We start from the raw sequence: 27961 nt of genomic DNA, 5'->3' as shown, positions 1-27961 counted from the left end.
GCGTTTCACTTCGACTCAGTCTGACACTTTTTCACCTTGTCTCACTTCTTTGCCTATGTCGCTACTCAGTTTCGTGTTCCTATTCAGGGCATACAGTGCGACAATGGCCGAGAGTTCGACAACCTCAGCGCCCGTGCTTTCTTCCTCTCCCATGGTGTTCAGTTGCGCATGTCCTGCCCGTACACTTCATCTCAGAATGGTAAAGCCGAACATGTTATCCGAACCATTAATAACGTTGTTCGCTCTTTACTATTTCAGGCCAGTGTCCCACCTGCATATTGGGTTGAGGCACTCTCCACTGCCACCATGCTTCTTAACATTCTTCCTACCAAGACACTTCACTTCAACACTCCTCATCAAGCTCTTTTTGGCTCCCCGCCAACTTATGAGCATCTTCGTGTCTTTGGTTGTCGTTGTTATCCCAACTTGTCTGCCACTGCACCACACAAACTCGCTCCCCGCTCATCCTTGTGTGTCTTCCTCGGTTATTCTCCTCATCACCAAGGCTATTGCTGTCTCGACCGGTCCTCCAACCGGATCATTATTTCTCGGCATGTTGTCTTTGATGAGACTTCCTTCCCATTCTCCGAGGCCCCTGAATGCCCCGCGTCTCAGGACTTCGATTTTTTATCTACTGACCCTGTGGTGGCTCCACCAGTGCCATCATTTTTTGTTCCTACAGGTACTCCAGGTGTTACCGCGCAGCCACACGCGGCTGCCACCCCTTGGACACTACCATGCCGACCAGCCTGCACCTCCCAGCAGCCAACCAGGCTCCATTGGTGTTCAGCAGGTCTCCAGCAGCCAGCCGGCCCCCGGTGACCAGCCTGGCCTCCAGCCGGCCATCACCAGCACCTGCTGCTCAGACGACGACTAGCCCGGCAGCCAGCCGGCCAACAACAGCCGCCGGCTATGCACCTGTAGCTCCACCGCTCGGCTTTCAACGCTGGGGCGGTTTTGTGTACCACCGGCGCCCGCAGTCCACTTTTCCCCGACTGATATGGCTGCACTGGCGCCCATACCACCTGTCCGCCTGACGTACAGCCGTCGCCCGCGTCCCCTGGTTTCACCACCACCCGCTGCTCCAACAGTACCTCGGCCTGCGACACCGGCTTCTGCTGCTTCAGCACGCCTTCCTGCTGGGGCTGTTCGCATCGTTCCTGTGGCCAATCAGCATGCCATGAGAACGAGGGGAAAGGCCGGCTTTCGACAGCCGGTCAAACCACAGCCGGTCACTCTTCAGGTTGCCTCCCTGTCACCCATCCCGAGGACCTACCGCGCCGCGCTTGCCGACCCCAATTGGCGCGCAGCTATGCAGGAGGAGTTCTCTGCACTTCTTGCTAACCACACTTGGGATCTTGTTCAGCGTCCACCTCGATCCAATGTGGTTACAGGCAAATGGGTGTTCAAACACAAGTTTAAGGCCGATGGCTCTCTTGAACGCTACAAAGCGCGTTGGGTTCTTCGTGGGTTCACTCAACGTCCTGGCATTGACTATGATGAGACCTTCAGCCCCGTTGTGAAGCCTGCTACTGTCCGAACAGTTCTGTCTCTTGCGGTCTCTCGCCACTGGCCAGTGCATCAGCTTGATGTGAAGAACGCTTTCCTTCATGGGAACCTATCTGAGACTTTACTGCGTGCAGCCTTCAAGATTTGAGGATTCCACTCACCCAAATTTTGTGTGCCTCCTCAATCGTTCTCTCTATGGGTTGAAACAGGCGCCGCGTGCTTGGTACAGTAGATTTGCAAGCTTCCTTCTGCGCCTGGGCTTTGTGGAGACCAAAACAGACACTTCGCTGTTCGTGTTTCACCGTGGTCAGGATACTACCTACCTCTTGCTATATGTGGATGACATTGTTTTGACAGCCTCCTCTACGGAATTGCTTCGTCGGATCATTGACTCCTTCCAGCAAGAATTCTCCATGAAGGATTTGGGTGAGCTTCATAATTTCTTGGGCATGCAAGTTCAGCGCACTCCCTCTGGGTTATTTCTGTCACAGCACCAGTACATGTTGGATATTTTGGATCGTGCTGGGATGGCTGCCTGTAAGCCATGTTCAACTCCAGGAGATCTCAACCCGAAGTTGTCTGCTGATGGTGACCCTATTTCAGATCCTACGGATTTTCGCAGTCTTGCTGGCGCTTTACAGTACCTCACCTTCACTCGGCCTGATATCGTATATGCTGTTCAGCAGGTGTGTCTTTACATGCATGATCCGCGTGAGCCTCATCTTGCAGCCTTGAAGCGGATCCTTCGTTATGTTCGTGGCACTCTTGATTTGGGTCTTCATTTGCGTGCTTCTAGTCAGAGTGAGCTGGTGGTCTACTCTGACGCGGATTGGGCAGGCTGTCCTGAAACTCGCAAGTCGACCTCAGGCTACGCAGTTCCTCCAAGCGCCAAAATACTGTCTCCCGTTCCAGTGCCGAGGCGGAGTATCGTGCTGTCACCAATGCTGTAGCTGAGGCATCTTGGCTGCGTCAGTTACTTGCTGAGCTTCACACACCTTTGCAGCAAGCTACCTTGGTTTACCGTGATAACATCAGCACTGTATACATGTCTGCTAACCCTGTTCAGCATCAGCGTACCAAGCACATTGAGATTGATCTTCACTTCGTTCGAGAACGAGTGGCTCTTGGAGCAGTCCGCGTCCTCCACGTCCCGACGACGTCCCAGTTCGCTGACATCTTCACCAAAGGCTTGCCCACTTCTGTCTTCACGGAGTTTCGGTCCAGTCTCAACGTCCGACGCCTCGACGCTGTGACTGCGGGGGTGTGTTAGATTATATATGTGCTATGCGTGTATATGGTAGGGGCATGCGCCTGGTATAGCAGCCGGCCAGCCCTGTTGGTTAGAGAGATATGAGGAGATCCTGGTTGGTCTTGTTTCTATAAACCACCGGATCTCCTCACCCCTATATATATGTACATAGGTCTCTCAATCAATCCAATTATTATTCCACGCAATATTCATTGCTTTCACTCTTAATGCAATGACATGCAGATCTCCTGCGTATTCGAGGAAAAAAAGTTGTTTTGCAAATGTACTTATATCTAGTACAACAAGTAAAAATAAATCTCTACCTGAAATGTTTTGTTCATTCATTATTAACAATATTGTATACAAAACATATACAATTCTCAGTGGTACATTTGTGTTTCTGAAATAATTCTAGTAAATGAAAGGAGAGGAGAAGAATTACCTGCCAACTGATAAGAGAATACCTAAGAAGAATAAAATTCCCTGTGTATCAATCCGTGATAGTGCTTGTGGAACTTTCAGCCGCTGCCTTTCAGCGTCTCCATAATGTATTGCATCTGTCAGGATCCAGAGAATCCCAAGACCAAGTAGCATACCCATGAAAGGTGGCAGGCCAGTGAGAGCTTTAAAGATCGGAACAAACACTAATGCTCCAACTCCAACACCTAATACAAGTTGTCCCCGAGGAGCCATCTGCTCTGATGACAGCAAGCTGGAAGATTTCTGAGACGACCCATTTGCTTCACTGTTCGCAATATAGAAAAACTGTTAGATGAGACACTGTTACCATTGTTTCAATTTGTATACCAATACCATAGTTGTCACTGGTTAAGAACCTGGTGAGGGACATCAGAGCCAGTGGGACTGCCAGCGAAACAGCTGAGGGAATAAACAAGCCCTGCCAGTTCATAAAGTAGTTCATTTCAAGAAAATGACATAGCATTTTGCTGGCACACATAAAATAAACCGCAAAACTCCACAACACTGCGCCAAGTTCTATCTCACTTGACTATAAAGCAAAAGTGGAAACCATATCATAAAAAGGCATACAGCAATCTAGTTCCGTATAAGATCAGATATAATAAAAATAAGCCTTATGTATTATTAACCACATGGCACATGCTCCCTGAATGAGTCTAGAAGTGCCGACCATATTTACATGGTGCAAATGCTTAGTTGCTTACTGATCTTTTCAAACTTGAGTCACCAGGCATCCAGACCCACCAAAGGATGTCATAATGGATACATGCATTTTGCACTGCAGATGTACTGCAATTGTAGCTAGGCCTTCCATAAAGCTATAAAAGTCCACAATATGTGGTTCTACAACCTTTACGCTGACCAGTCCAAAAGGTTTTTTCTGTGTGTGTTGGGGGGGGGGGGGGGGCGCTCCAACCTAGGAGATGTAATTGTAAATAAGAAAGAATAGACACTCAAATTAAGTCTAAGGTGACTTCAACCTAGAAGGAACTAGAAATGAACATTGTTAGTCTCTAAATGCTTTGTCTTAGCATTTCATATACCCTTTTTAGTGTGACCTTCTTTGCAGGTTGCTTTCAACCTCCTCCACCCAAGTTCTCCTTAATGGCAGTCCCGGGGAAACTGAGAGAAAATATGTCTCGGTATTTATTGATATATTGCATTGGGCCTCATAGGCTGATTATATAGGATACATAGGACTAACACCCCATGTGGGTAGACAATGTGGTACTATTCCTATTTACTATAACAATGAGCAGCCAAGCCAAATAGGCTTGGGTGCCAGGCCCATGGCCCATGGCCAGCCCATAGGGCGCCTATTCTAACACGCCCCCGCAGTCGAATCGTCAGCCACTCTGCACGTTTAGACTGGACCTAAACTCCGTGAATACTGAAGAAGGTAGGCCTTTGGTGAAGATATCCGCATATTGTGAAGAGGTGGGAACATGCAGAACACGAAGATCACCAATGGCGACTCGCTCCCGAACGAAGTGAAGATCGATCTCAATGTGCTTGGTTCGCTGATGCTGAATCGGGTTGGAGGTCATGTAGACAGCACTAATGTTGTCACAATACACCAGTGTGGCGCGCCGAAGAGGGGCATGCAACTCGAGAAGGAGCTGGCGCAACCAGGTAGCCACTGCAACTCCATTGGCCACCGCGCGATACTCGGCTTCAGCACTGGATCTTGATACCGTGTTCTGGCGCTTGGAGGACCAGGAGACAAGATTGTCGCCAAGGAACACGGCATACCCCGAGGTGGACTTGCGAGTGTCCGGACAACCAGCTCAATCAGCGTCGGTGTAGACGACAGGATCAGTCGAAGTAGACGGTCGCAGCATGAGACCAAGGTGAAGAGTGCCTCGAACATAGCGAAGAATCCGCTTCAGGGCAGCAAGGTGAGGCTCCCGGGGGTCGTGCATATGAAGGCAGACCTGCTGAACAACATACGCAATGTCTGGACGGGTGAAGGTCAAGTACTGAAGAGCTCCAGCAAGACTGCGGAAGTCTGTAGCATCAGACACAGGGGCCCCCTCAGCTGCAGCAACCTTAGGATTGGTGTCAACTGGAGTAGAGCATGGTTTGCACTCAGCCATTCCGGCGCGATCTAAAATATCCAACATGTACTGTCGCTGTGAGAGTAGAAGTCCATCACCACTTCGCTGAACATGCATGCCGAGGAAGTGATGTAGTTCACCAAGGTCTTTCATGGCGAATTCTCGCTGCAGTGCTGAGATGATCCGCCGGAGAAGATTGGTCGATGAAGCTGTGAGGACAATGTCATCAACATAGAGCAACAGATAGGCTGTGTCTGATCCACGCTGGTAGACGAAGAGTGAGGTGTCTGACTTGGCTTCAACAAACCCAATAGACAACAAGTAACTGGCCATCCGGCTATACCAAGCACGAGGAGCCTACTTCAGGCCATAGAGCGATTTCTTCAAGAGGCAGACGAAATCCGGATGAGCTGGATCTTCGAACCCGGATGGCTTCTGGCAATACACCGTCTCACTGAGATTGCCATGAAGAAAGGCGTTCTTCACATCAAGTTGATGAATAGGCCAGCGGCGAGAGAGCGCCAAGGATAGCACTATGCGGATAGTAGCGGACTTCACCACCGGACTGAAGGTCTCATCAAAGTCCACACCAGGTCGCTGGGTGAAACCACGGAGGACCCAACGTGCCTTGTACCGCTCGAGGGAGCCATCAGACTGAAGTTTGTGCTTGAAGATCCACTTCCCAGTGACAACATTGGCCCGAGGTGGACGGGGCACAAGATCCCAGGTGTGGTTCTGGAGGAGAGCACTGTGTTCTTCTTCCATAGCTGCTCGCCAATTGGGGTCAGCAAGAGCGCTTCGGAAGGTCTTTGGCACCGGAGAGAGAGGCACAACATGGTAGGCGGCAGGCATCCGGAAGCCGCTCTTCGAACGAGTGCCCATGGAGTGCTGATTGGCCACTGGTGGAACAGGAACCGCGCCCTTGGGCAGCGGGGCGGCTTCCGTAGGAGCCGGTGAAGGAGCAGCGGGGGCGGCTGGTGCAGGAGCAGTCGGGGCGGCCAGTGCAGGAGCAGCCGGTGGTGGTCGCGGTCGACGCGAGTAGTGGTATGTGAAGTCGCGAGCCGAGCGAAGAGGTGGAAACCCCGGTGGAGGCCCACGAGGCGCCTGAGGAGGCGCGGGGGAGCCCGTGGATGGCGCAGAGGATGGCGAGCCGGCGCGCAACGCGGGCGGGACGTACGGCAGGCGTGGAGAGGCGTTGCTGTGTGCGCCAATTAGCTCCGTGGCCGCGCGTGGCGCGGTTGCAGTCCTCGATGCTCGCAGCGCAGGGGGGATGTAGAGCGCGGGCGTCGGAGGATCATCAGCATCTTCTGGAAGCTCCAGGTGTGCCCCAGGCACGGCCACAGAGGGACCGGCAGGGGCGCTGGTGGTGTCGGAGGCACTAGGTGGAGTTCCTGCAGGCAAAAACTTGTGCAACGGTCCGATAGGAGTGGGCACGACATCAGTAGTGTCATCAGCAAGGAACTCGAGGTCTGCAGGAGTACTAGGACCATGGTGCTCAGCAAAAAGGAAAGCCGTTTCATCAAAGATGACGTGTCAGGAGATGATGACTCTATTAGATGATAGGTCAAGGCAGCGGTACCCTTTGTGGTGAGCAGAATAGCCTAGAAAAACACATTGGACAGACCTTGGGGCAAGTTTATGAGGAGCAGTGGCGGACGTGTTGGGATAACATTTGCAACCGAAGACTCGTAGATGATCATATGTGGGTGGCTTGTCGAACAGGGCAAGGTGAGGTGTGGAGAACTCTAGAGTCTTGGTGGGCAATATGTTGAGAAGAACAGTCGCCGTGGAAAGGGCCTCCACCCAGTAGGAGGGAGGCATGGATGCCTGAAAGAGCAGGGAGCGAACAACATTATTGATAGAGCGAATAATGCGTTCAGCTTTACCGTTTTGAGGCGAGGTGTAAGGGCAGGACATGCGAAGGTGAATGCCCTGGGTGAGGAAGAATTGCCGGGTGCTGGAGTTGTCGAACTCTCTCCCATTGTCGTACTGGACAGCTTTGACGCGGGCGCCAAATTGAGTGGAGGCATGGGCGATGAAGTGAGCAAGCTTGCTGAAAGTGTCAGATTTAAGTCGTAATGGAAAGGTCCACAAATAATGAGTGCAATCATCAAGTATGACCAAATAGTATTTATAACCTGAAATGCTAACAACTGGAGATGTCCATAAATCACAATGAATGAGATCAAACTTGCTAGATGCACGAGAGGTGGACACAGGAAAGGGCAAACAAACATGGCGCCCTAGTTGACAAGCATGACATAAATCTGAACAGTCCTGAATAGGAAATGAAACACTAGACGCGAGCTTTGAGACGGTCTCATGACCGGGGTGCCCAAGACGCCGATGCCACAGTGGAGAGGAGCCCTGAGCGGCGAAGGAGAGTGCTGGTGGAAGGCAAAGAGGGTATAGCGGCCCGGAGCTATTACACCTGACGATCTCTTTCCGAGTTGGAAGAACCTTCACAGAACAACCAGCGGGATCAAACTCAACAGAGCAATTATTATCGGTAGTAAATTGGCGAACAGAGATAAGATTCTTAATAATTTGTGGTGACACAAGGACATTATTAAGACGTAAAGTAGGTGATAACAGTGTGGAGCCAGCGGCAGTAACAGGAATAAGTGAGCCATTACCAACAACAATAGATGAAGGGTTAGGGTACCGCGGGAATAGAACATGTGAAAGTGAAGAAGGCTGAGATGTCATATGTGAAGTAGCACCTGTGTCGAAGTACCACTCGTTGCTCGAAGGAGGGGTCAGTGAGGTCGTGTTGAATGCCGCGACGAGCTCCGTCGAGTCCTAGGAGGGGAGGCCGGTCATAGGGTTGTAAAACCCCGGAGCGACCCATGGTCCAGCACCAATGGGAGCAGCCTGCTGGTGGGCAGCAAGCGCCTGCTGCTGCTGCTGCTGGGGAAGCAGGGCCTGTTGTTGCGCTTGCTGCTGTGCCTGGTGATGCGCCTGGAGGTGAGGGGGCACCGGGATGGGCGCCAGAGGTGGACGAGGGCCCCCTGGCCACATCTGGATGGTGCCGGACCAAGGATTGTAGAAGCTGGGCCAAGGGCGCCCTCCGACAGTCTGCTGCTGCTGTCCAGTGGCCTGCTGCTGCTGCTGCGTTGTGCCACCAGGAGGTATGGAGCCCTGTCCTGAAGAGCTGTTGTTGCCGTGGCCTTTGCCGCCACCGCCGCGCTTGCTGTGACGGTTGTTGGGAGCCTTGGAGGTCCCATCAGTGCCTTCGGAGCCCGGACCAGAGGACGCAGAGGCCGGGGTGGTGGTGGTGGAGGCGGCGAGTGCAGCAGCTGGAGCTTCCTTGCGGTTCTCCATGGTGAGTTCCTCGAGGACGAGATCCTCACGCGCCTCCAGGAAGGTAGGGAAAGGTTTGGCCCGGCGAAGGAGCGTGCCGACGTGGCTGAAGCGCTCGTTAAGGCCGCGGATGACGTTGAGGACGAGGGTGCGGTCAGAGATGACCTCGCCGACGGCCGTGAGATCATCGGCCATCTTCTTCAGCTTGCGGCAGTACTCGGTGATGGAGAGGTCGCTCTGGACGAAGTTGCGAAACCGCGTCTCCAGCTGAATGGAGCGGGCCTCCCGATTGCCGAGGAACTGCGACTCGACGGCGAGCCAGGCGTGTCGGGCAGTGGAGCCCCGTGCGGAGATGATCTCGCCTAGATCGTCGGTGAGCGTGGCGATGATCCAGGACTTGACGACGCAGTCCATCCGAGCGCAATCAGGAGAGATTGGGTCTAGGGGATCCTCGCGGACATGGTCCTGAAGCGAAAACTTGCCGAGGATGAGGAGAAATTGATCACACCAACGGCTGAAATTACCAGAATCGACGTCGAGGATGGTGGTGACGTGGTTCCGGATGTTGCTGACCGCAACGGCCTGAGAGTGGAGTTGGAGGAGAGCCACAGCTTCGTGGTGAAGCATGGCTGCACGCAGATCAGGCACCGGCGTACCTCCAGATGACGCACCAGAAGACTCCGGCGCGAGGGCGACAGCAGCAGCCGCGCGCTCCTTGGCAGCCCGTGACAGGGCATCGCTGGCGCGCTGTGCAGCGGCATCACGCTCCGCGGTAGCAGCCTTGGCTTCGTCTTCGGCCTGGATGGCGCGTGCCAGAGCAGCATCGTGAGCCTCCTGGCGTGCGCGCTCGGCATGCTGAGCAGCGGCGGCAGCCGCGTTGGCCTTCTCCTGGGCGAGGCGCTAGGCAACTGCATCAGCCTGGACGTCAGCCCCAGCAGAGGTTGCATCAGTGGCATCTGACAGAGAGGTTGGTGGAGTGGATGCCATGGCTGGGCTGGCGACGCTGTTGGGAAGGCTGCGCGCGGGAGTGCGTCGCGAGGTCCTAGCCTGCGTGCGGATAGGGCAGCGGAGAAAAGGATCAAAAGGCGGTTGATACCATGAGAGAAAATATGTCTCGGTATTGATTGATATATTGCATTGGGCCTCATAGGCTGATTATATAGGATACATAGGACTAACACCCCATGTGGGTAGACAATGTGGTACTATTCCTATTTACTATAACAATGAGCAGCCAAGCCAAATAGGCTTGGGTGCCAGGCCCATGGCCCATGGCCAGCCCATAGGGCGCCTATTCTAACAGAAACTATTCAACATAGGAGAGGACTCCGCCAGGGAGATCCTCTTTCTCCAATGCTTTTCATCTTGGTGATGGATGTGCTAAACTTGATGGTCACAAAGGCCAATGAGGAAGGAATCTTGCAACCTTTGGCTAGAAGGCTGGTTCAACACAGAATTTCATTATATGCTGATGATGTAGCTCTCTTCCTCCAGCCCGCAGCAGCAGATATCACCCTTACCTTGAGAATGCTCCAGCTATTTGGGGAGGCCTCGGGACAAAACAAATGTGCACAAAAGTAATGTAATGCCAATCCAGTGTTCCGAAGAAAACATGGGGACTATCCAAAGTCTTCTACCTTGTGGTATTCAGGAATTCCCGTGCAAGTATCTTGGGCTGCCCCTCTCCATCAAGAAGCTGACCAAAAACCAAGTCCAACCAATTGTTGATAAAATAGCAGACCAACTGCCAAGATGGAGAGCAGACCTAATGACAAAGGCAGGAAGGGTGGTGCAGGTCCAACATGTCCTAACTGCAATGTTAGTTTATTTAGCCATGGCAACTGAGCTACCGTCATGGGCTTTTAAGGCAATTGATAAAATTAGAAGAGCATTTCTATGGAGAGGAAGAAAGGAAGCAAATGGCGAACATTGCCTCATCGCTTGGCCCAAAGTTTGTCGCTCTAAAGAACTTGGGGGGCTGGGAATTGCGGACTTGAAATCTCTGAGCTTAGCACTCAGAGCTAGATGGCCATGGCTGAAAAAAGCTGAACCAAATAAATCTTGGGCAAGTCTACCACTTCAAGTTGGCAAAGAGGTGGAGGGTCTCCTCTCTATGGCAGTGATTACTGAGGTAGGAGATGGAGCCAACACACTGTTCTGGAATGATAGATGGCTCGGTGGAAAAAATATCGAGGAACTAGCACCAAAAATCTTTCGTTTGGTCCCTAAAAGAAGAACAGGCAGGCGTACGGTGTTGGAGGCCATGACTGATGACAAATGGATTGATGATATTGGAGTCGGAATACCCGTAGAAGCACTGATGGAATACCTGGAATTATGGGATAAATTATCTAATGTTCAGCTTCATGAAGGGGAACAGGACAAACACATTTGGAGGTTTTCAGCTTCAGGTAAATACACGTCTAAGTCTGCATATGATGCACTCTTCCAGGGCGCCATACAGTTCAGATCATATGAGAGAATATGGAAGTCATGGGCTCCTCCAAAATGCCGTTTTTTCAAGTGGCTTGTTGCTCATAACCGATGTTGGACAGTTGATAGGCTTGCTCGACGAGGTCTTCCCCACCCAACCAAATGTCTGCTCTGTGACCAGGAAGAGGAAAGCATTCAACACCTCCTAATTGGATGTGTTTTTGCTAGGCAATTCTGGTTCTCTCTATTGCAGCATGTCGGACTCTCTTCACTCACGCCTCAGCCTGGGGATTCAGCCTGGGAGGACTGGTGGGAGAAAGCGGAGGCTGCCACCGCTGGGGATGTGAGAAAAGGATTAAACTCTATCGTCATTCTTGGCGCCTGGAGCATCTGGAAGCATCGGAACGACTGTACCTTCAATGGGGTTGTACCAAACATTAACACAGCCCTTAGTATTGCTAAAGATGATGCCCACTGGGGGTGTTTGGCAGGAGCGAAGGGTCTATCCTTGCTCACTGCTAGGGGGTCTTAATTAGTTAGCACACTTGGTCGATGTAACCTCAGCTTTAGGTGATATTGCAATAGAAATCAGGGACGGGGTGATGTGGTGTGTGTGTGTGAGAGAGAGTGTGTCAAGGTCCTCAAGACCTAGGGTAGGAGGACCGCGGCTACGGAGTTCGTAGCCTCTGTCCGTGGCTGCTGGTCGGGTTATGCCCCCAGACCTAGAGCACGTCGACGGGTTATGCCCCCTGCCGCCGGCTTGAGAGAGAAGAGGTAGGATAGATTGATATTTCTTTTTTATAAATCTCAAGGTCTGATTACACAGGCTTATATAGCCTTTAGTCCCAACAAACCTTCCTAAACTTTAGGACTAAGAAAGGAAAGCAACCAACTAGTAAAGGAAAACAACCAACTAAATCTTTTATTCCCTACAATCCTAGCCGCCTAGCCTGTTTCCCTGCTGACCCAGGCGCTCAGCGCGTTCTGCTGCGCGACGGACGTCGCGCGCCCTGCGGCGACGCAAGTACATGCGCCCGTACATGACATCTCTCCCCTCCTCGACAGGCAGCTCGTCCTCGAGCTGAAATAGAGGATAGGCAGCTCGGAATGTGTCAAGATCCTCCCATGTCGACGATGCTGGTGACGCTCCTTTCCAGAGAATGAGGACCTGGCGCACGCCTCGTGCCAGGCGCGTCTTGACTGCGCGCTCGGGCTCAGGAATGACAGCGCCGTGACGGACTTGGGGCAGCGCTGGCGGCTCCGGCGGGGGGTCACCATGGAACTTCTTGAGTAGCCCGACATGGAACACGTCATGAAGGCGAGCTTGGGGAGGCAAGGCCAAGCGAACGGCGACGTCGTTGATGAGCTCGACGACGCGGTACGGACCGTAGAACCGCGGCTTCAGCTTGCCCTTAGACGACTGCGGCAGAGACGCCACCGGCCTGTGACGAAGTCGAAGCAGGACCCAGTCCCCCACCAGGAAGACGACCGGACGGTGGCTGCGGTCGTAGGCGCGCTTCTGTACAGCCTGGGCCTGCTCCAAGCGATGTCGAATGTTGTCGATGAACTCCGCACGCTCGGCCAAGGACTGTGCCACAGCCGGCACACGAGTTGCCCCCTGTTCGTAGGAGCGCAGGGAGGGCGGGTCGCGCCCGTACACAACGCGGAACGGCGTCTCCCGCAGCGACGACTGAAAGACGGTGTTGAAGACATATTCCGCCCAAGGCAGCCAGCGCAGCCAGTCGCGTGGCCGGTCACCTGTCAAACAGCGAAGGTACATTATAATGACCTTGTTAGCGAACTCCGACTGCCCGTCGGACTGTGGGTGGAACGCCGAAGACATCTGCAACTTTGTGCCGCTCAAACGCAGCAGCTCCCTCCAGAAGTTGGAGGTGAACACCGGGTCACGGTCGGAGACGATGGACTGCGGGATGCCGTGCAGCCGCACGATGTCGGTGAAGAAAGCTTGGGCCACTGTCTCGGCCGAGTATGGGTGCGCCAGGGGCAGGAAGTGGGCGTACTTGCTGAAGCGGTCGACGACCGTCAAGATGACGGACTTGCCCTTGACACGCGGCAGCGCCTCGACGAAGTCCATGGCGATGTCCGTCCAAACACCCTGCGGAACAGGAAGGGGCAACAGCAGGCCCGCAGGGTGCAGCTGCTCCGGCTTGTTGCGCTGGCACACCGCACACGCGCGGACGAAGTCCTGCACCACCCGTTTCATGTGAGGAAAATGAAAATCCCGGCGGAGACGATGCAGGGTGCGCTGAACGCCTTCATGTCCTTCTTCGTGGACAGCCAGCAAGATTTCCTGCAGCAACGGGGAGCCCGGTGGTAGGTACAAACGGCCCCTGTAGTGAACCAGGCCGTCCGTCACGGCCCACGGCAAGGTCCGGGCGCCGCTCCCGATGTCGTCCAGCAGGGCCGCAAGGGCTGGGTCGGTGGAGTGAGCTTGGCGGAGACGCGCGATGAAGTCGAAGCGTGGCCCGGACAGCACCAAGACGACGCCCTCCTCCGGGGTGTCGCGGCGGGAGAGGGCATCCGCCACGGCGTTGGTGTGTCCCGGCTTGTACTCCACGGCAAAGTCGAAGCCGAGGAGCTTGCCCACCCAATGGTGCTGCGGTATGGTGGACAGCCGCTGATCCAACAGGTACTTGAGGCTGTAGTGGTCCGTCTTGACCAAAAAACGACGCCCCCATAGGTACGGCCTCCAGTGGCGGACGGCCTGGACAAGCCCAATCAACTCCCGCTCGTAGGCGGCGAGAGCGCGGTGCCGGGGAGCCACGGGCCGGCTGAAGAAGGCTACCGGGTGGCTGTCCTGGACCAGCACCGCCCCGAAGCCGTGAGACGAAGCGTTGCACTCGACGACGAACGTCTTGGAGAAGTCCGGCATGGCGAGGACCGGAGCCGTGGTTCCACGACCGCCTCCTTGAGGGCGGCAAACGCAGCAGCCGCATCTGCTGTCCAGGAGAAGCCGTCCTTCCGGAGAAGAGCGGTGAGTGGTGCGGCGATGGAGCCGTAGTGGTGGACGAACTTCCGGTAATACCCGGCCAGGCCTAGGAAGCCTCGTATCGCGCGGGCTGAACGGGGCAGCGGCCAGTCGCGCACTGCCTGCACCTTGGCTGGGTCCATGGCGACGCCCGCCGCGGACACGACGTGGCCGAGGTACGCGACGGAGGAAGCAGCGAAGGCGCACTTGGATCGCTTGACGAAGAACTGGTGCTGCTGGAGCGCCCCGAAGACGGCGCGCAGGTGCCGCAGATGGTCTGCCCATGTATGACTGTAAATCAAAATGTCGTCAAAAAATACCAGCACAAAACGACGAAGGAACGGCCTCAGGACGTCGTTCATCAGGGCCTGGAACGTGGCAGGAGCGTTGCAAAGCCCAAACGCCATGACCAGGAACTCATATAGGCCGTCATGAGTGCGGAACGCCGTCTTGTGGATATCGCTCGGCCGCATGCGGACCTGATGGTAACCTGAGCGTAGGTCAAGCTTGGTGAAGAAACACGCCCCATGGAGCTCGTCCAAGAGCTCATCGACGACGGGAATCGGGAAGGCGTCCTTGACCGTGAGCGCATTGAGCGCCCTGTAGTCCACGCAGAAGCGCCACGAGCCGTCCGGTTTCTTGACGAGGAGGACCGGGGACGAGAACGCGGAGTCGCTGCGCCGGACGATGCCTTGCTCGATCATGGCCGCGCATTGCCGCTCCAGCTCGTCTTTGTGCGCCGCCGGGTAGCGGTATGGTCGGACGGCCACCGGTAGCGCGCCCTCCTTGAGCACGATGCTGTGGTCGCGAGAACGCTGCGGAGGTAATCCGACGGGCTCGGCGAAGAGGCCCCCGAACGCGGACAGCAGCTCGTCCAGTAGGGCTGCTGGGGACGTGATGGCGGCGATGTGCGTGGTCTGGGGTGCAGAGATGTCTGCCCAGCACACGGGGCGGCCATGGCGTGTGAAGGCCACGGTGCGGGTGGCGAAGTCCCAGACCATCTTCCCCAAGGTGACCATCCACCGGGTGCCGAGGACGACGTCGTAGCCGGCGAGCGGCATGACGTATAGGTCGACGCAGAACTCCTCGCTGTCGATGGACAGCGGCGCCTGGCGGAGAACGCCAGGGCACGAGATGCGCTCCCCGTTGGCCACCATAGCGGAGAGGCGGGAGCCGGAGTCGATGGTGAGGCCGGTTGATGCAGCAGCCGCCTCGGCGATGAAATTGTGCGTGGACCCCGTGTCCAGGAGGGCCGTGAATGACGCAGCCCCAATGGTGACGCGCACCTGCATGGAATCACAGACAGGCATACCGGTGACGGCCCGAAGGGAGAACACCGGTGCATCCTGCTCAGCCGGCGCGTCCTGTTCTGCTGGAGCGCCCTCCTCGATCTCCACGCCGCCGAGGTAGAAGAGCCGGCGACAGACGCGGTTGTGGCCTCTGGAGTAGGGTTCGTTGCAGTTGTAGCAGAGGCCGAGCCGACGACGTTCCGCCTGCTCCTCGGTGGAAAGTCGCTTCGCCTGGGCGCCCGCGCCACGCGCCGGCGGGGGAGCAGGGAGGGCCGGCACAGGGGCCGGGGGAGCCGGTGCTGGCAACGCCAGCAGCGGCTGGGGCGCTGGCAGGGCTGGCCGCGGGGCCGGCGCTGGTAGAGGCGCGCGGTGGGCAGCCCTGGGCGGGGGCTGGCTGAGGCGGTCCAGCTCCATCAACTCCACTTGGCGTGCCAAGCTCATCGCTGCGTTGAGCGTCTCGGGGTTGTGGAGACGCACGGCGTGGCTCAACGGCGGTAGGAGGCCCCCGGTGAAGAGCTGCACCCGTTGTGCCTCCTCCATGCGGCCAGCGCGGGGGAGAAGCTCCTGGAAACGGTTGGCATAATCCTCGACGGAGCCCGTGCGGCGGCACTCGGCGAGCTCGAAGAAGGGTGCCGAACGGAGGGCTGGACCGAATCGCAAGTTGAGGAGGTCCTTGAACCTGCCCCAAGGCGGCGTGCCTTCGTCCTCCTGCAGCTGGATGAACCAGAGGTGGGCGACACCCTCCAGCTGGTAGGAAGCCATCCAAACGCGCTCCTCCGGCATAGTGCGCTGCTGCCTGAAGTAGGACTCGCACTTGTTGATGAAGAGCATGGGGTCCGACTTGCCGTCAAAGCGAGGAAAGTCGAGCTTCTGGAACTTGGGGGGTCTGTCGAGATCCCGCTGCCCGTCGGTGCGGCCACCGCCGCCGGTCTCCGAAAAGGACGATCTGTCCTTCAGGCCCTCCATCTCGGCCTTCATCGCGGACATGTCGGTGGTGAGGGCGTGCAGCTTCTCCATGAGGTCGGCGAGGGTGGGCTGATCAGCCATGGGTGACGGATTGGAGGTGGACAGGGGCGAGGGAGGGTGGCTGGGAGGTGCTGTGGAAGCGGATCGGGAGACTCTGGATACCAGGTTGTCAAGGTCCTCAAGACCTAGGGTAGGAGGACCGCGGCTACGGAGTTCGTAGCCTCTGTCCGTGGCTGCTGGTCGGGTTATGCCCCCAGACCTAGAGCACGTCGACGGGTTATGCCCCCTGCCGCCGGCTTGAGAGAGAAGAGGTAGGATAGATTGATATTTCTTTTTTATAAATCTCAAGGTCTGATTACACAGGCTTATATAGCCTTTAGTCCCAACAAACCTTCCTAAACTTTAGGACTAAAAAAGGAAAGCAACCAACTAGTAAAGGAAAACAACCAACTAAATCTTTTATTCCCTACAATCCTAGCCGCCTAGCCTGTTTCCCTGCTGACCCAGGCGCTCAGCGCGTTCTGCTGCGCGACGGACGTCGCGCGCCCTGCGGCGACGCGAGTACATGCGCCTGTACATGACAGAGTGTTGGGTCTATGTATGACTCCTTTTTTCTTCTACTAATATAATGATACGCAGCTCTCCTGCGTGTTCGAGAAAAAAATAGAGCTATGTTTTACCGTTTCATTAGTTAAGGATTAAGGCAAGAAAGTATAGCCTTCACAATATCATAAAAAACAAATAGAATATCTGCAGTCTACACTTTATACTGTAAATATAATGACAGTATGTATTTGCTTTGTGGAGGCCATTCTGATAAATAATTTTCTAGTTATTATAAGATATATTACAGAAAATATAGACTCCACTCTATCTACATTCAAGTATATTGATTTAATCCAGACTCATATTGTTTGCAACATAGAACACATACATCTCTATGTGTGTACTTGGTAAAACATGATTTAATCCAGACTCATGATGTTTGCGCCATGGAATACATACATCTCTATACAAATAGAGCATTTCTGATAAAAGAGAAATATAAAATGCAGCATTATCCTTTACTAAATCTGACATGTTTAAATATTTTTTGCACTTCTCCTTCAAGTAAATTTACTGAATTGTATAACTTCTATAAAGAAAAATACAGGCAATATTTTGAATTGATAACAGATATGAGTACGAAAATCTAGATTGCTACTTTTCATTAGCAACTAAGGAAAAGAACAAAATAACATTAAAGGTTAATTAAAATTTCCAAAACAATTCAGAGAGCACAAGACACAAATATTTGCATAAGCATATCATGGAAAACAAACAAAAATTACAAAACCTAACCTGCATTATTTTCAATGTTGTAATCTGACCATGAATCCACAACATAGTGGTTGTCACATCACCAATTGGTGTCCATGCACCGCCAGCATTCGCTGCTATTACAACAACAGCACCTAACAATCTGTCCCAATAAGTCAATGTTTAACTCATCCAAGATGCGAAAGAACATTCCACCAAACTATTTATTGTTGGCTTTGGAGAACAAAATGTTAGACGGCTATTACAACAACAGCACCTGACAATCTGTCCCAATAAGTCAATGTTTAACTCACCCAAGATGCTAAATAACATTCCACCAACTATTTATTGTTGGATTCAGAGAACAAAATGTTCTTTAGACCAATGCACTGGCATGTGATGAAACCAACTTAAATGCTGTTCCATCACTATTGCCATATCCTAATAAGCGTTAGAAGAAAATACTAGCACTAAATGGTGAAAGTACGCAAAACACAATCTTTGGTCTTGCCCCAACATGAAAAGAACAAGTCAAAACTCCTTATTTGCCACCGAGTGTCCGCTCAACCCCCAAGCTGCCACAAAAAAGGCATCAAGTTAGGTTGCGTTATTTTCAAATCCTACCCTCCTTTTTTTTCTCGAATATGCAGAAGAGCTGTGTATCATTGTATTAAGAGAGGAAAAAACTGTCCCGTACAATTATACCCCCTACTCTGGACCGAGCTGTAGGAGGGTCCTGAAACATAGATTTTCTAACCAATAAAAACAGACACTCTGAGTGAGACCTGACCAACACTCTAACCGCCTACCTACCCTGTTGCTAGAGCTGGACCTAAGGCATCAAGCTTTCGTGCACCCGCAAGACACCACAAGTGGTGTTCATCATCAAAGGCACGGAACAGGTCATTCATGTTGGGACTAGCACCCTGAAAGACCAATAAAAAGGAGGTGGTGTCTTTTGCATTTAACTAATCTAACTTGATATCCAAAGGCAACTACAGATAGACAGACCAAGCCAACTACTGGGCCAATGCTACATGATATTAGCCCATTGCTACAGCCTCCAAAAACACGTTGCAGTTACCCTCCAAAAACACTGTGCAATTATTTTCCTGTACAGGAGCAATGGGCATCTAAAAATAAGTTGAAGCTATGCAATGTTAAAGGCAACAAGAGCCAAGAGAAATGGCAACAATTCTATACAACAGAAGGAACTTGTTGAGAACATTTTAGTGGCATTTCAATTGTAAATTGTATGGTATCTAAGAAGTTTTCTCCATATGAAATCCCCAAACAAATTGTGAAGGTACTAATGGACTGTCAACCTCCGAAAAAATTGAAATGTGAAGTTCAATATGACTAGTAGTCATTACTTTTCTTCTAACTAGTTTATGCTCAAACAATTTAAAACCCTGACTTAGTGAGGATCACAGCAGGAGCACAGGGATGTCATGCTGCCATTTTAAAGGCACAGAGTAAACATTGCTAGGTTGAACAATGGTTCATACTTCATTCAACAATCTAAGCTGCTACAGGACAAATTCTGCAACAATTTTGATACTTCTAAGTTCATTAAAAAAAATCGACCTGCGGGGTAAGACAGCCCCTGGGCATTACATTAAGAAGAAGACCTTCTCACGCAGGTCGATAAAACCCCCAAACCCCTGCTCCACCCATACACAGCGGCACCGTAGCCCATGTCAGCATCATATATAATGACTATAATATAGAAAGATGCTACAGACCCTAGGAGCTGTATCATATATAATGACTACAATATAGAAAGATGATACACACTATATTGATCCTAGGAGCTATTCCTGTATACAGAGTAAGCGTATAGTGAATATATGTATAGTGGTGCTAGGAAAAGATCATCATGAGTAAAATGACGAAATAGTCAAGAAAAAAAGTACTAGATAATGTGTAGACATGAACATGTGAGTTAACAGAAAGCATACTTTCTGTATTCTGATGGAGGTACTAGTTTCCGAAGCAAAGACACCATCACAATAGTGGAAGTCAGGTTGTCGAGGATCGAACTCAGGAAGAAAGTTACAATACCAATCTGAAACAGTTAGATAATTCATGTTTAAAAAATAAAACAAGATATTAATATGCCATAAATTTTGTGAAATTAAAATTTCATGGTACTTGGTTGTGTAAAATGTAGTTTTTTTTATATTGTTCTAAAAGTACTAGAATTTTCTCTACTTCTTTTGTACAATTCTTGTCATTTTATTACCAATTACCAATGCGCATATTAAGCAATCATTTGTTGAGCAACTTTGAACAAAAATGACACCATAACAATTAAAAAGATGTATTGGTGGGGCTGGGAAGCAGATGTGCAACCCTACAGGTCGAGAGTTCAACTCCCCATTCTCACAAAAAAAAAACGGGCACTCCTGTGCTACTTTCAGTTTTCCATGCACTTATTTAGGCCTCCCACTCACAATCAACAAGCCGACCAAGACATATCTGCTACCGTTGGTAGACAAAGTTGCTGACAATCTCCCTGGTTGGAAGGCCCCTCTCATGAACAAAGCCAGTCATCTGATTGTGGTCAAGGTAGTGCTAACTGCTATCCCCATCTACCTGGTGATTCCCATGGACCTGCCTAAATGGGTTATCAAGGCAATAGACAAAAGAAGAGACTTTCTCTAGAAAGGTGAAGAAAAGACCAACGGTGGCAACTGTCTAGTCTCCTGGACGTGCAATGTCCTCTTCATTATGGTTGCCTCTGAATTCATAACCTCAAAATTTTAGGATGGGCGCTACGCATCCGCTGGTTATGGCTACAAAAAGCAGAAGCCTCTCGTCCTTGGGCTGAGCTGCCTCTTAGCCAGTGTTTTCAAGACGTCCGATTAATCGCGACTAATCGTCCTGGACGGTTGGAGGTACTCGACCAGGGCCTCCGACTTGGCCAGAACAACCAGGAAACTGGTCGTCCGATTAGTCGTCGTCCAATCGCGATTAATCGTCCGTCCAGGTTGTCTGGCGTCCAGTCAGTAGATGGGCTGCATCTCAGAGTTTGAGCCTAGCTAGCTGCCTTATATTTTGGCCCAAGCCCATTAGGGTTTATGTTGTCTACCCCTCACTCATTTCAGCACAACACATTCATTCCCATCCTCTCCTCCCGTCCAGCAGCAGCAGCCACCTCCATTGCTGCCCTCCTCTCCTCCCTTCTGTCTCCCAGCTCCTCCTCCTCCTCTCCTATCCTCCCTTCCGTCTCCCAGCTGCTCCTCCCTCCCTTCCTCCCTTCCAGCTGCCCTCCCTCTCTTCCTTGCAGCTGCTGCTGCAAGCGTGCAGCTGTGCAAGGGAGGAAGGCGCTCTGCAGCTTTATTTTTCTATAATTTCAGTTTGGCAGCAGCAGCCAGCAAGACAAGAAAGGGCTCTGCAGCAGCCAGGTAAGTGGCCAGCTGACCTATCTAGACTCTAGAGCCTAGAACATATATATATATATATATATATATATATATATATATATATATATATATATATATATATATATATATATATATATATATATATATATATATATATATATATATATATATATATATATATATATATATATATATATATATATATATATATATATATATATATATATATATATATATATATATATATATATATATATATATATATATATATATATATATATATATATATATATATATATATATATATATATATATATATATATATATATATATGGTATAATGTGTATTGTATATAGCTACATGATATATGTGGTATATATCAGTCCCCATATGTGTAGGGGACGACCAGGACGTCCAGGGGACTCGTCCGGTGTCCAGACACGACCAGCCGTCTTGAAAACATTGCTCTTAGCAGCATGTTCCCACAACGGAACAGGAACTTGGGGTGTTATTTTATAACATGGGAATGCAAATATTCCCGAATCGGGGACTTGGACGTTCCCAGAACGAGGAACGTGGCCATGTTCCACGTTTCTGGCTGCTAAGGGCTGCCTGTCCATGTGCATAGGCAGGCCTTTGCTTTATTTAGTGTGGCAGTAGAAACCATTATCGGCAGTGGGGAATCAACTAAATTCTGGTATGACTAATGTCTGCATGGAAAAACAGTGGCTGAATCGGCCCCAAACCTCTTAAGCAAGATCCCTAAAAGAATTGTGAAGAGGCATACAGTGATCCAGGCATTAGACAATGGAAGTTGGGTTGCAGACATAAGGGGAGCTTTAACTGTGCAGGTGCCGGTGGAATACTTGCACATCTGAGACTTAGTGGATGGAATTGCCATACAGCAGGATACCCATGAACAACATCTACAGGTTCTTACAGCAGCAAGTCAGCTTATGATGCTTACTTTCTAGGAGCCATCAGGTTTGCCCCTTGGAAACGGATTTGGAAAAGTTGGGCTCCTATGAAGTGCAAGTTATTTATTTGGCTTGCTACAAACAATAGGTGTTGGACCTCAGATCAGTTTGCCAAACGTGAACACCCCTCTGTGGTCAGGTTGATGAAACCATTCAACATATTCTAGTGTTATGACCGGCAACAAGTACAAGCGGCGGACAAGTGGCTAGGAGCCACAGACCGATCGGCCTAGGGGGTTAGGAGCCCAATTTTCATTGTCAATTGCTATTATTTAGGAATATTATTATTTGAGGGAGTATTTTATAAATTATTAGATGAGAGGAGATTATATATATTTGTAAAGACTCTATTCTGGAATTAAGCAGAAACATTATTGTTTCCAGCTTCCTTTAGGGAGCTGGAAGATCGGGAAGTCCCCCTAAACCCTAGCCGCCACCTCTGACTCTCCAGTCGGCGATGTTCCTGGCCCGCGCGTTCGAGAGCCGCGCCACGGCCACAGCAGCGCTGTTCCAGAAGCAGCAGCAGCGCGGCGCGCGACCACCGCCGCGGCCGGCCCCTCCACGCCATCCGGGGGCGGCAGTGGTTCCTGCTGGCGCGCAGGGCGCTCCAGCACCGGCGGCAGCGGCCGCGGCCCCTGCTGCCCCGGGCGCAGCAGCCCCGGCGCGACAGTTTCGACGTCTCTCACCAGCCGAAATGCAAGAACATCGCCGCCAAAGACTCTGCTACAACTATGATGAACAGTACATCCGCGGCCACGTCTGCCCACGGTTGTTCTACCTAGAGTCGGCGGACTACGTCGAGGACGATGAGGCCCCCGCCGCGGACGACGACGCAGCACCTGCGGAGCTGGACGCCGACGCTGTTGCTAACGCTCATGCCCTCGTTGTCTCCATGCACGCTCTTGCAGGGATCCGGACGTACCATACCTTGCTCCAGCCGGTGACGATTAAGGGCGAACGCTTCCTCGCCCTGTTGGACACATGGTCCACCCACACGTTTTTCCAGGGGGCCGCCATGTGTCGACTGGGCCTCGCTCCGCAGGGGGGCGAGTAGCTACGCGTCACAGTAGCCGCCGGCGAGCGCCTCCCTTGCGAGGGGATCGCTCGTGACGTGCCGGTCCTCATCGACGGCACGACCTTCCACATCACCTGCATCAGGTTCGCTTTGGGCTGCTTCGACTTCAAACTCGGCGTCGGCTTCCTCGGAGCATTGGGCCCCGTCACCTAGGACTTCGAAGGGCTCACGGTGGCCGCTCCGGGCGCCCCCTTGCAGCAGCACTCCCTCACCGCGATGGCCGCTGACCCACAGCGTTCGCTGCTGGACGAGCTTCTACTTCAGCACGCCGACGTCTTCAACACACCGCGCGGCCTCCCACCGGCTCGCCCCTACAACCACCGCATCCACCTTTTGCCTGGGACGACGCCCGTGGCAGTGCGGCCATACCGGTACCCCCAGCTACAGAAGGACGAACTCAAGCGGTAGTGCGCCGCCATGCTGGAGCAGGGCATCATTCGCCCCAGTACCCGCCTTTTTCGGCGCCCGTGCTCCTCGTCAAGAAGGCGGGATGGGTTGTGGCGCTTCTGCATCGACTACCACGCGCTCAATGACCGCATGTCCAAGGACAAGTTCCCGATCCTGGTGGTGGATGAGCTCCTCGACGAGCTCTACGGCGCCAAGTTCTTCATCAAACTCGACCTCCGCTCCGGGTACCACCAGGTGCGCATGCACCCGGCGGACATCAAGAAGACGGTGTTCCGCACCCACCACGGCCACTTCGAGTTCGTGGTGATGCCGTTTGGGCTTTCCAATGCCCCGGCGACATTCCAAGCGTTGATGAACGACGTGCTCCACCCTTTCCTCCGCAGGTTTTTGCTGGTGTTTTTCAACAACATTTTGATCTACATGTCATGGTCCGAGCACCTGCAGCACGTCGGCCTCGTCTTCACCGCCCTTCGTGCCCACGACCTCTTCTTGAAGCGGTCAAAGTGCTCCTTTGGGGCCCTCTCCGTCGCCTACCTCGGCCACGTCATCTCCGCCGCCGGGGTAGCCATGGATAGCGACAACATGGCCGCTGTCACCTCATGGCCGACGCCGCGCTCTCCTCGCGGGGTGCGAGGCTTCCTGGGGCTCGCCGACTACTACAGGAAGTTCATCCGCGATTTCGGCTCCATCGCGGCGCCCCTCACGCGTCTCCTACGGAAGGAGGCGTTTGTCTGGACGGCGGAGACGGACGAGGCCTTTGCCGCCCTTAAGCGGGCGCTCTCGTCAGCGCCGGTCCTATAGATGCCCGACTTCGAGCGTCCGTTCGTGGTGGACTGCGACGCCTCCGGCATGGGGTTTGGCGCCGTCCTACACCAGGGGGGCGGACCTCTGGCCTTCTTTAGTTGGCCCTTCGCCGCTCGCCATGTACTGCTACAACACGTGGTTCCACTCCGCCCTGAAGACATCGCTGTTTGAGGTGGTCTACGGTCGCCCACCACCCCCGCTCCTACCGCATCAGGAGGGGGCGGCCACGACAAAGGCAATGGACGTCCTGCTGCGCGACCGCGACGCCTTCTTGGAGGAGGTCCGGGAGCGTCTTCTTCAGGCGCAGCAGTACACCAAGCGCTTCTACGACTAGCACCACCGCAAGGTGGAGTTCGACGTGGGGGCATGGGTGCTACTCCGCCTTCTACACCGCCCCACCCATGCCCTCGCCATGCCGACCAAGGGCAAGCTTCGCCCGCGCTACGCCGGCCCATTCTAGATCTTGGAGAGGATTGGGCGGGTGGCTTACCGGCTGCGGCTGCCGGTCGACACGCGCCTCCACGACGTCTTTCACGTGGGGCTGCTCAAGCCCTATGCCTTTCCTGCCGGCGTTCCTCCTTCTGGGCCGGCTGTGCTGATGGCCGCCTGCTGCCCACCCCGGAGAAGGTCCTCCGTGCTCAGCTGCGTCATGGTGAGTGGAAGCTCCTGGTGCAGTGGCACGGGCTTGCTGTGGATGAGGCGACCTGGGAACCAATGGAGGACTTCAAGACTCTCTACCCCGATGTGCAGCTCGAGGACGAGCTGTTTGCCGAGGGAGGGAGAGATGTTATGACCGGCAAACAAGTACAAGCTGCGGACAAGTGGCTAGGAGCCACAGGCCGATCGGCCTAGGGGGTTAGGAGCCCAATTTTCATTGTCAATTGCTATTATTTAGGAATATTATTATTTGAGGGAGTATTTTATAAATTATTAGATGAGAGGAGGTTATATATATTTGTAAAAACTTTATTCTGGAATTAAGCAGAAACATTATTGTTTCCAGCTTCGTTTAGGGAGCTGGGAGATCGGGAAGTCCCCCTAAACCCTAGCCGCCACCTCTGTCTCTCTCACAGCCCTAACCGCCGCGCCTGCTGCACACCACGGCGCCTCAGCGCCGTTCGCGAGTTCCACCCCCGGTCTCTCATCCATATCGCCTACGAGAGATCAAGGGAAGGAGGAATCCTAGCATCTAGTTTCTTGTAGGTTTGCCAGGGAGGTCTGGACTTTGGTTCTCAAGAATTTAAACCTAGCTGCAGTGGTGCCTCCGACCTATACATGCCGTTCCCATGGATGGTGGTGCCAGACTGGGAGATTGGTCGCCAAGGAAATGCGCAAGGGATTCAGTTCTGTAGTTATTCTTGTTGCCTGGGAACTTTGAAATTCAGTTTTTTAGTTATTCTTATTGCCTGGGAACTTTGGAAGCACAGGAATGCTGCTGTTTTTGAAGGAATTTCTCCAAATGTCTAGTTTGTTCTTCAAATGGTAGAAGAGGAATGCCATTTGTGGTGTTTGGCCGGTGCTTCTGCTCTTCAGGAGCTTGGAAAAGGCCACAAACCTTGGCTATCCATGTGTCATGCAGGCATGCAGCCGCATATCAACCACGCATTTTTTTTCTCCAACAACGCAGGAGAGCTGCGTGTCATTTCATTAAAAATAAAAAGGAAAACTTTACAAAACGGGATGGTTAGAAAAAACCTTCTAACCATCCCGTTTTGTAAAAGGAACTGTGGGTGATGGAACCCCCATCAGCTATCGTGGAAGACCCTCTAGTGAAGAGGATTTTGGCATATCCTATTGACGTTCAAGCTTCAGCCGTGATCCTGCCTGGCGCCCCTCCTCCCAGTGGAGACATGCAGGCCCCTTCAGTATCCTCCCCCTTGCTTGCGTCCTTTGTGGTTGAGGCCGTAAGCAATTCGGCTCCTAATGGGCTTTAAGAGTTGGGCCTAGGTGTGGTCTCGGATTCATAGGGTGTGTTGGGCCGTGATGGAGCAACGGAATGCCCGGCCTCACCACGCTCACCCCTGTGTTTTCCCACGGAGGTGGAGGCGACGGTCTTCCCGGCCTCCCCACGAACAACAGCGGTGGAGGCAACGGTCTTCCCGGCCTCCCCAGGAACACTAGCACCGCCGCTCGTACCGGAACACAATCCCAAATCCAAGACTGCGACTACGCGGCTCCGAGTTTACTCCAGGCGCCGTCTCCGTTCAGGACAGCACAAATGCTCCAGCCGCCGTCGCGGGACCTCCCTGCCCCCGTGCCTGGAAGAAGCTGGAAGGTCTGGCCCCATGCTGGTCGGGGAGGTGGTAGCGTCAGCAACAGCTCCACCCTCGGTCTCCTCCCCTAGTGCAAGTGCGGCGCTGGCTGCTGTCCCAGGAGGGGATGGCCCGCCGGTGTCTCCAGCCCCCTCCAGCTTCGCTCCGGTGGACCCTGAACAGCAATCCGCAGTGCCGGGCGTTGTAGTCCCCTTGGATACTCCGCCCCCTGCAGGGAGTGCTTTGCCTTCAGAAGCCCGCGCTGCTTTTTTCAATAGCCTTGCTCGGCGAACGGATGCCCTGCTTCCGATGCCGATCATCAACAAGCGAAGATACAAGTCTGGGGCTACACCGCGTCGCAGTCGTCGGCTCGCCGGGGCTGATGTGGAATTCCCTCTGAATGACTTGAATAGAAGAACGAAGAAGGCAATGCGGTCTCTGGATATCATCAGCGAAAATGAAGGTATTGACCAACAGGCTCTGGATGATTATGCAAAATTATTTGGTCATCCCTTGTCAGATTCACAACTCCAGGCGCTAGCTGCCTTGTTTAATTGGTCCTTGCCTGATGACCTTGGCCAAGGGGAGGATACTGAAATGTTGGGTTAGCAGTCTGGTGCCTGAGTGGTCGTCCTTCAACTTGTGTTTATGGATCCTGAAAAAATTTTGATTTGGAATGTTAGGGGATTGAACTCTATCTCCAAGCAAGACTCTGTATGTTCTTTTGTGGATTCTTCTCGGTCGGATATTGTTTGTATTCAGGAAACCAAGATCACGGAATTGTCGCGCAGAATTATACTCTCTGCATTAGGCTCGGATTTCTCAGACTTCACTTTCGCCCCCTCGATTGGTGCTAGTGGAGGAATCTTGATTGCCTGGAGACGGCATATCGGAGTTTCTACAGCTCAGCGGGTTGATAATCATAGTGTAACAGTTCAGTTCTCCCCAGTAAATGGGCAGTCGTGGTGGTTGACTTGTGTTTATGGGCCTCAAGGCAATGATGAAAAAATTCAGTTTCTACAGGAGTTACGTGATATTCGTGCAGCTTGTCCGGGACCATGGATGGTGGCTAGAGATTTTAATCTAATCTACAGGGATGAAGACAAAAATAATGCCAATTATAATAGAGCAATGATGGGTCGTTTTAGGAGGTTTATCAATGACTTGGCCCTTAAAGAGATACCCCTTCATGGACGAAAATACACATGGTCAAATCAGCAAAACTCTCCTACACTGGTGAGATTGGATAGAGTTCTGTGTTCTGTTGATTGGGAGGAGAAATTTCCAAACTGTTTACTTCAGAGTATGGCTTCAGAGGATTCTGATCATTGCCCGCTCCTACTTGGTCTCAATGACAGTAAACCTGGAAGACCCCGATTCCATTTTGAGTCCTTCTGGACTAAACTTGATGGCTTTCAGGAAGCTGTCTCCTCAGCATGGACTTCAATCCCTGCTGCTCCATGCCCTTTCTTAACTCTGAAC

The 27961-nt window shown here is 52.5% G+C and overlaps 2 protein-coding genes across 2 annotated transcripts in view; both read right to left on the bottom strand.

The window, feature by feature from the left end:
- Positions 1 to 27961, bottom strand: part of LOC8063860 (sodium/proton antiporter 1) — a 52124-nt gene that overhangs the window by 13366 nt on the left and 10797 nt on the right. The window contains exons 5-8 of the mRNA XM_002459841.2: positions 19536 to 19642; positions 17617 to 17737; positions 3595 to 3656; positions 3201 to 3503 (exon numbers count right to left, since the gene is read on the bottom strand). Coding sequence (XP_002459886.1) covers positions 3201 to 3503; positions 3595 to 3656; positions 17617 to 17737; positions 19536 to 19642 — 593 coding nt within the window. The remainder of the gene's footprint in view (positions 1 to 3200; positions 3504 to 3594; positions 3657 to 17616; positions 17738 to 19535; positions 19643 to 27961) is intronic.
- LOC110432967 lies at positions 8064 to 17603 on the bottom strand. Its single transcript, XM_021454326.1, has 2 exons — positions 16461 to 17603; positions 8064 to 11679 (listed from the first exon to the last, which is right to left on the bottom strand). The coding sequence occupies exon 2, from the start codon at positions 9223 to 9225 to the stop codon at positions 8098 to 8100; it is 1128 nt and encodes a 375-aa protein (XP_021310001.1). The 5' UTR covers positions 9226 to 11679; positions 16461 to 17603; the 3' UTR covers positions 8064 to 8097.

Source organism: Sorghum bicolor, chromosome 2 (genome assembly GCF_000003195.3).
Source record: "Sorghum bicolor cultivar BTx623 chromosome 2, Sorghum_bicolor_NCBIv3, whole genome shotgun sequence".
NCBI lineage: Eukaryota > Viridiplantae > Streptophyta > Magnoliopsida > Poales > Poaceae > Sorghum > Sorghum bicolor.
The sequence above is the reverse complement of the archived record's forward strand: the minus strand, read 5'-3'. Positions and strand labels throughout refer to the sequence as shown.

Bases quoted from the DNA above. Each gene is read 5' to 3' on its own strand.
- LOC110432967 (XM_021454326.1), bottom strand. From the start codon at position 9,225: ATGCTTCACCACGAAGCTGTGGCTCTCCTCCAACTCCACTCTCAGGCC.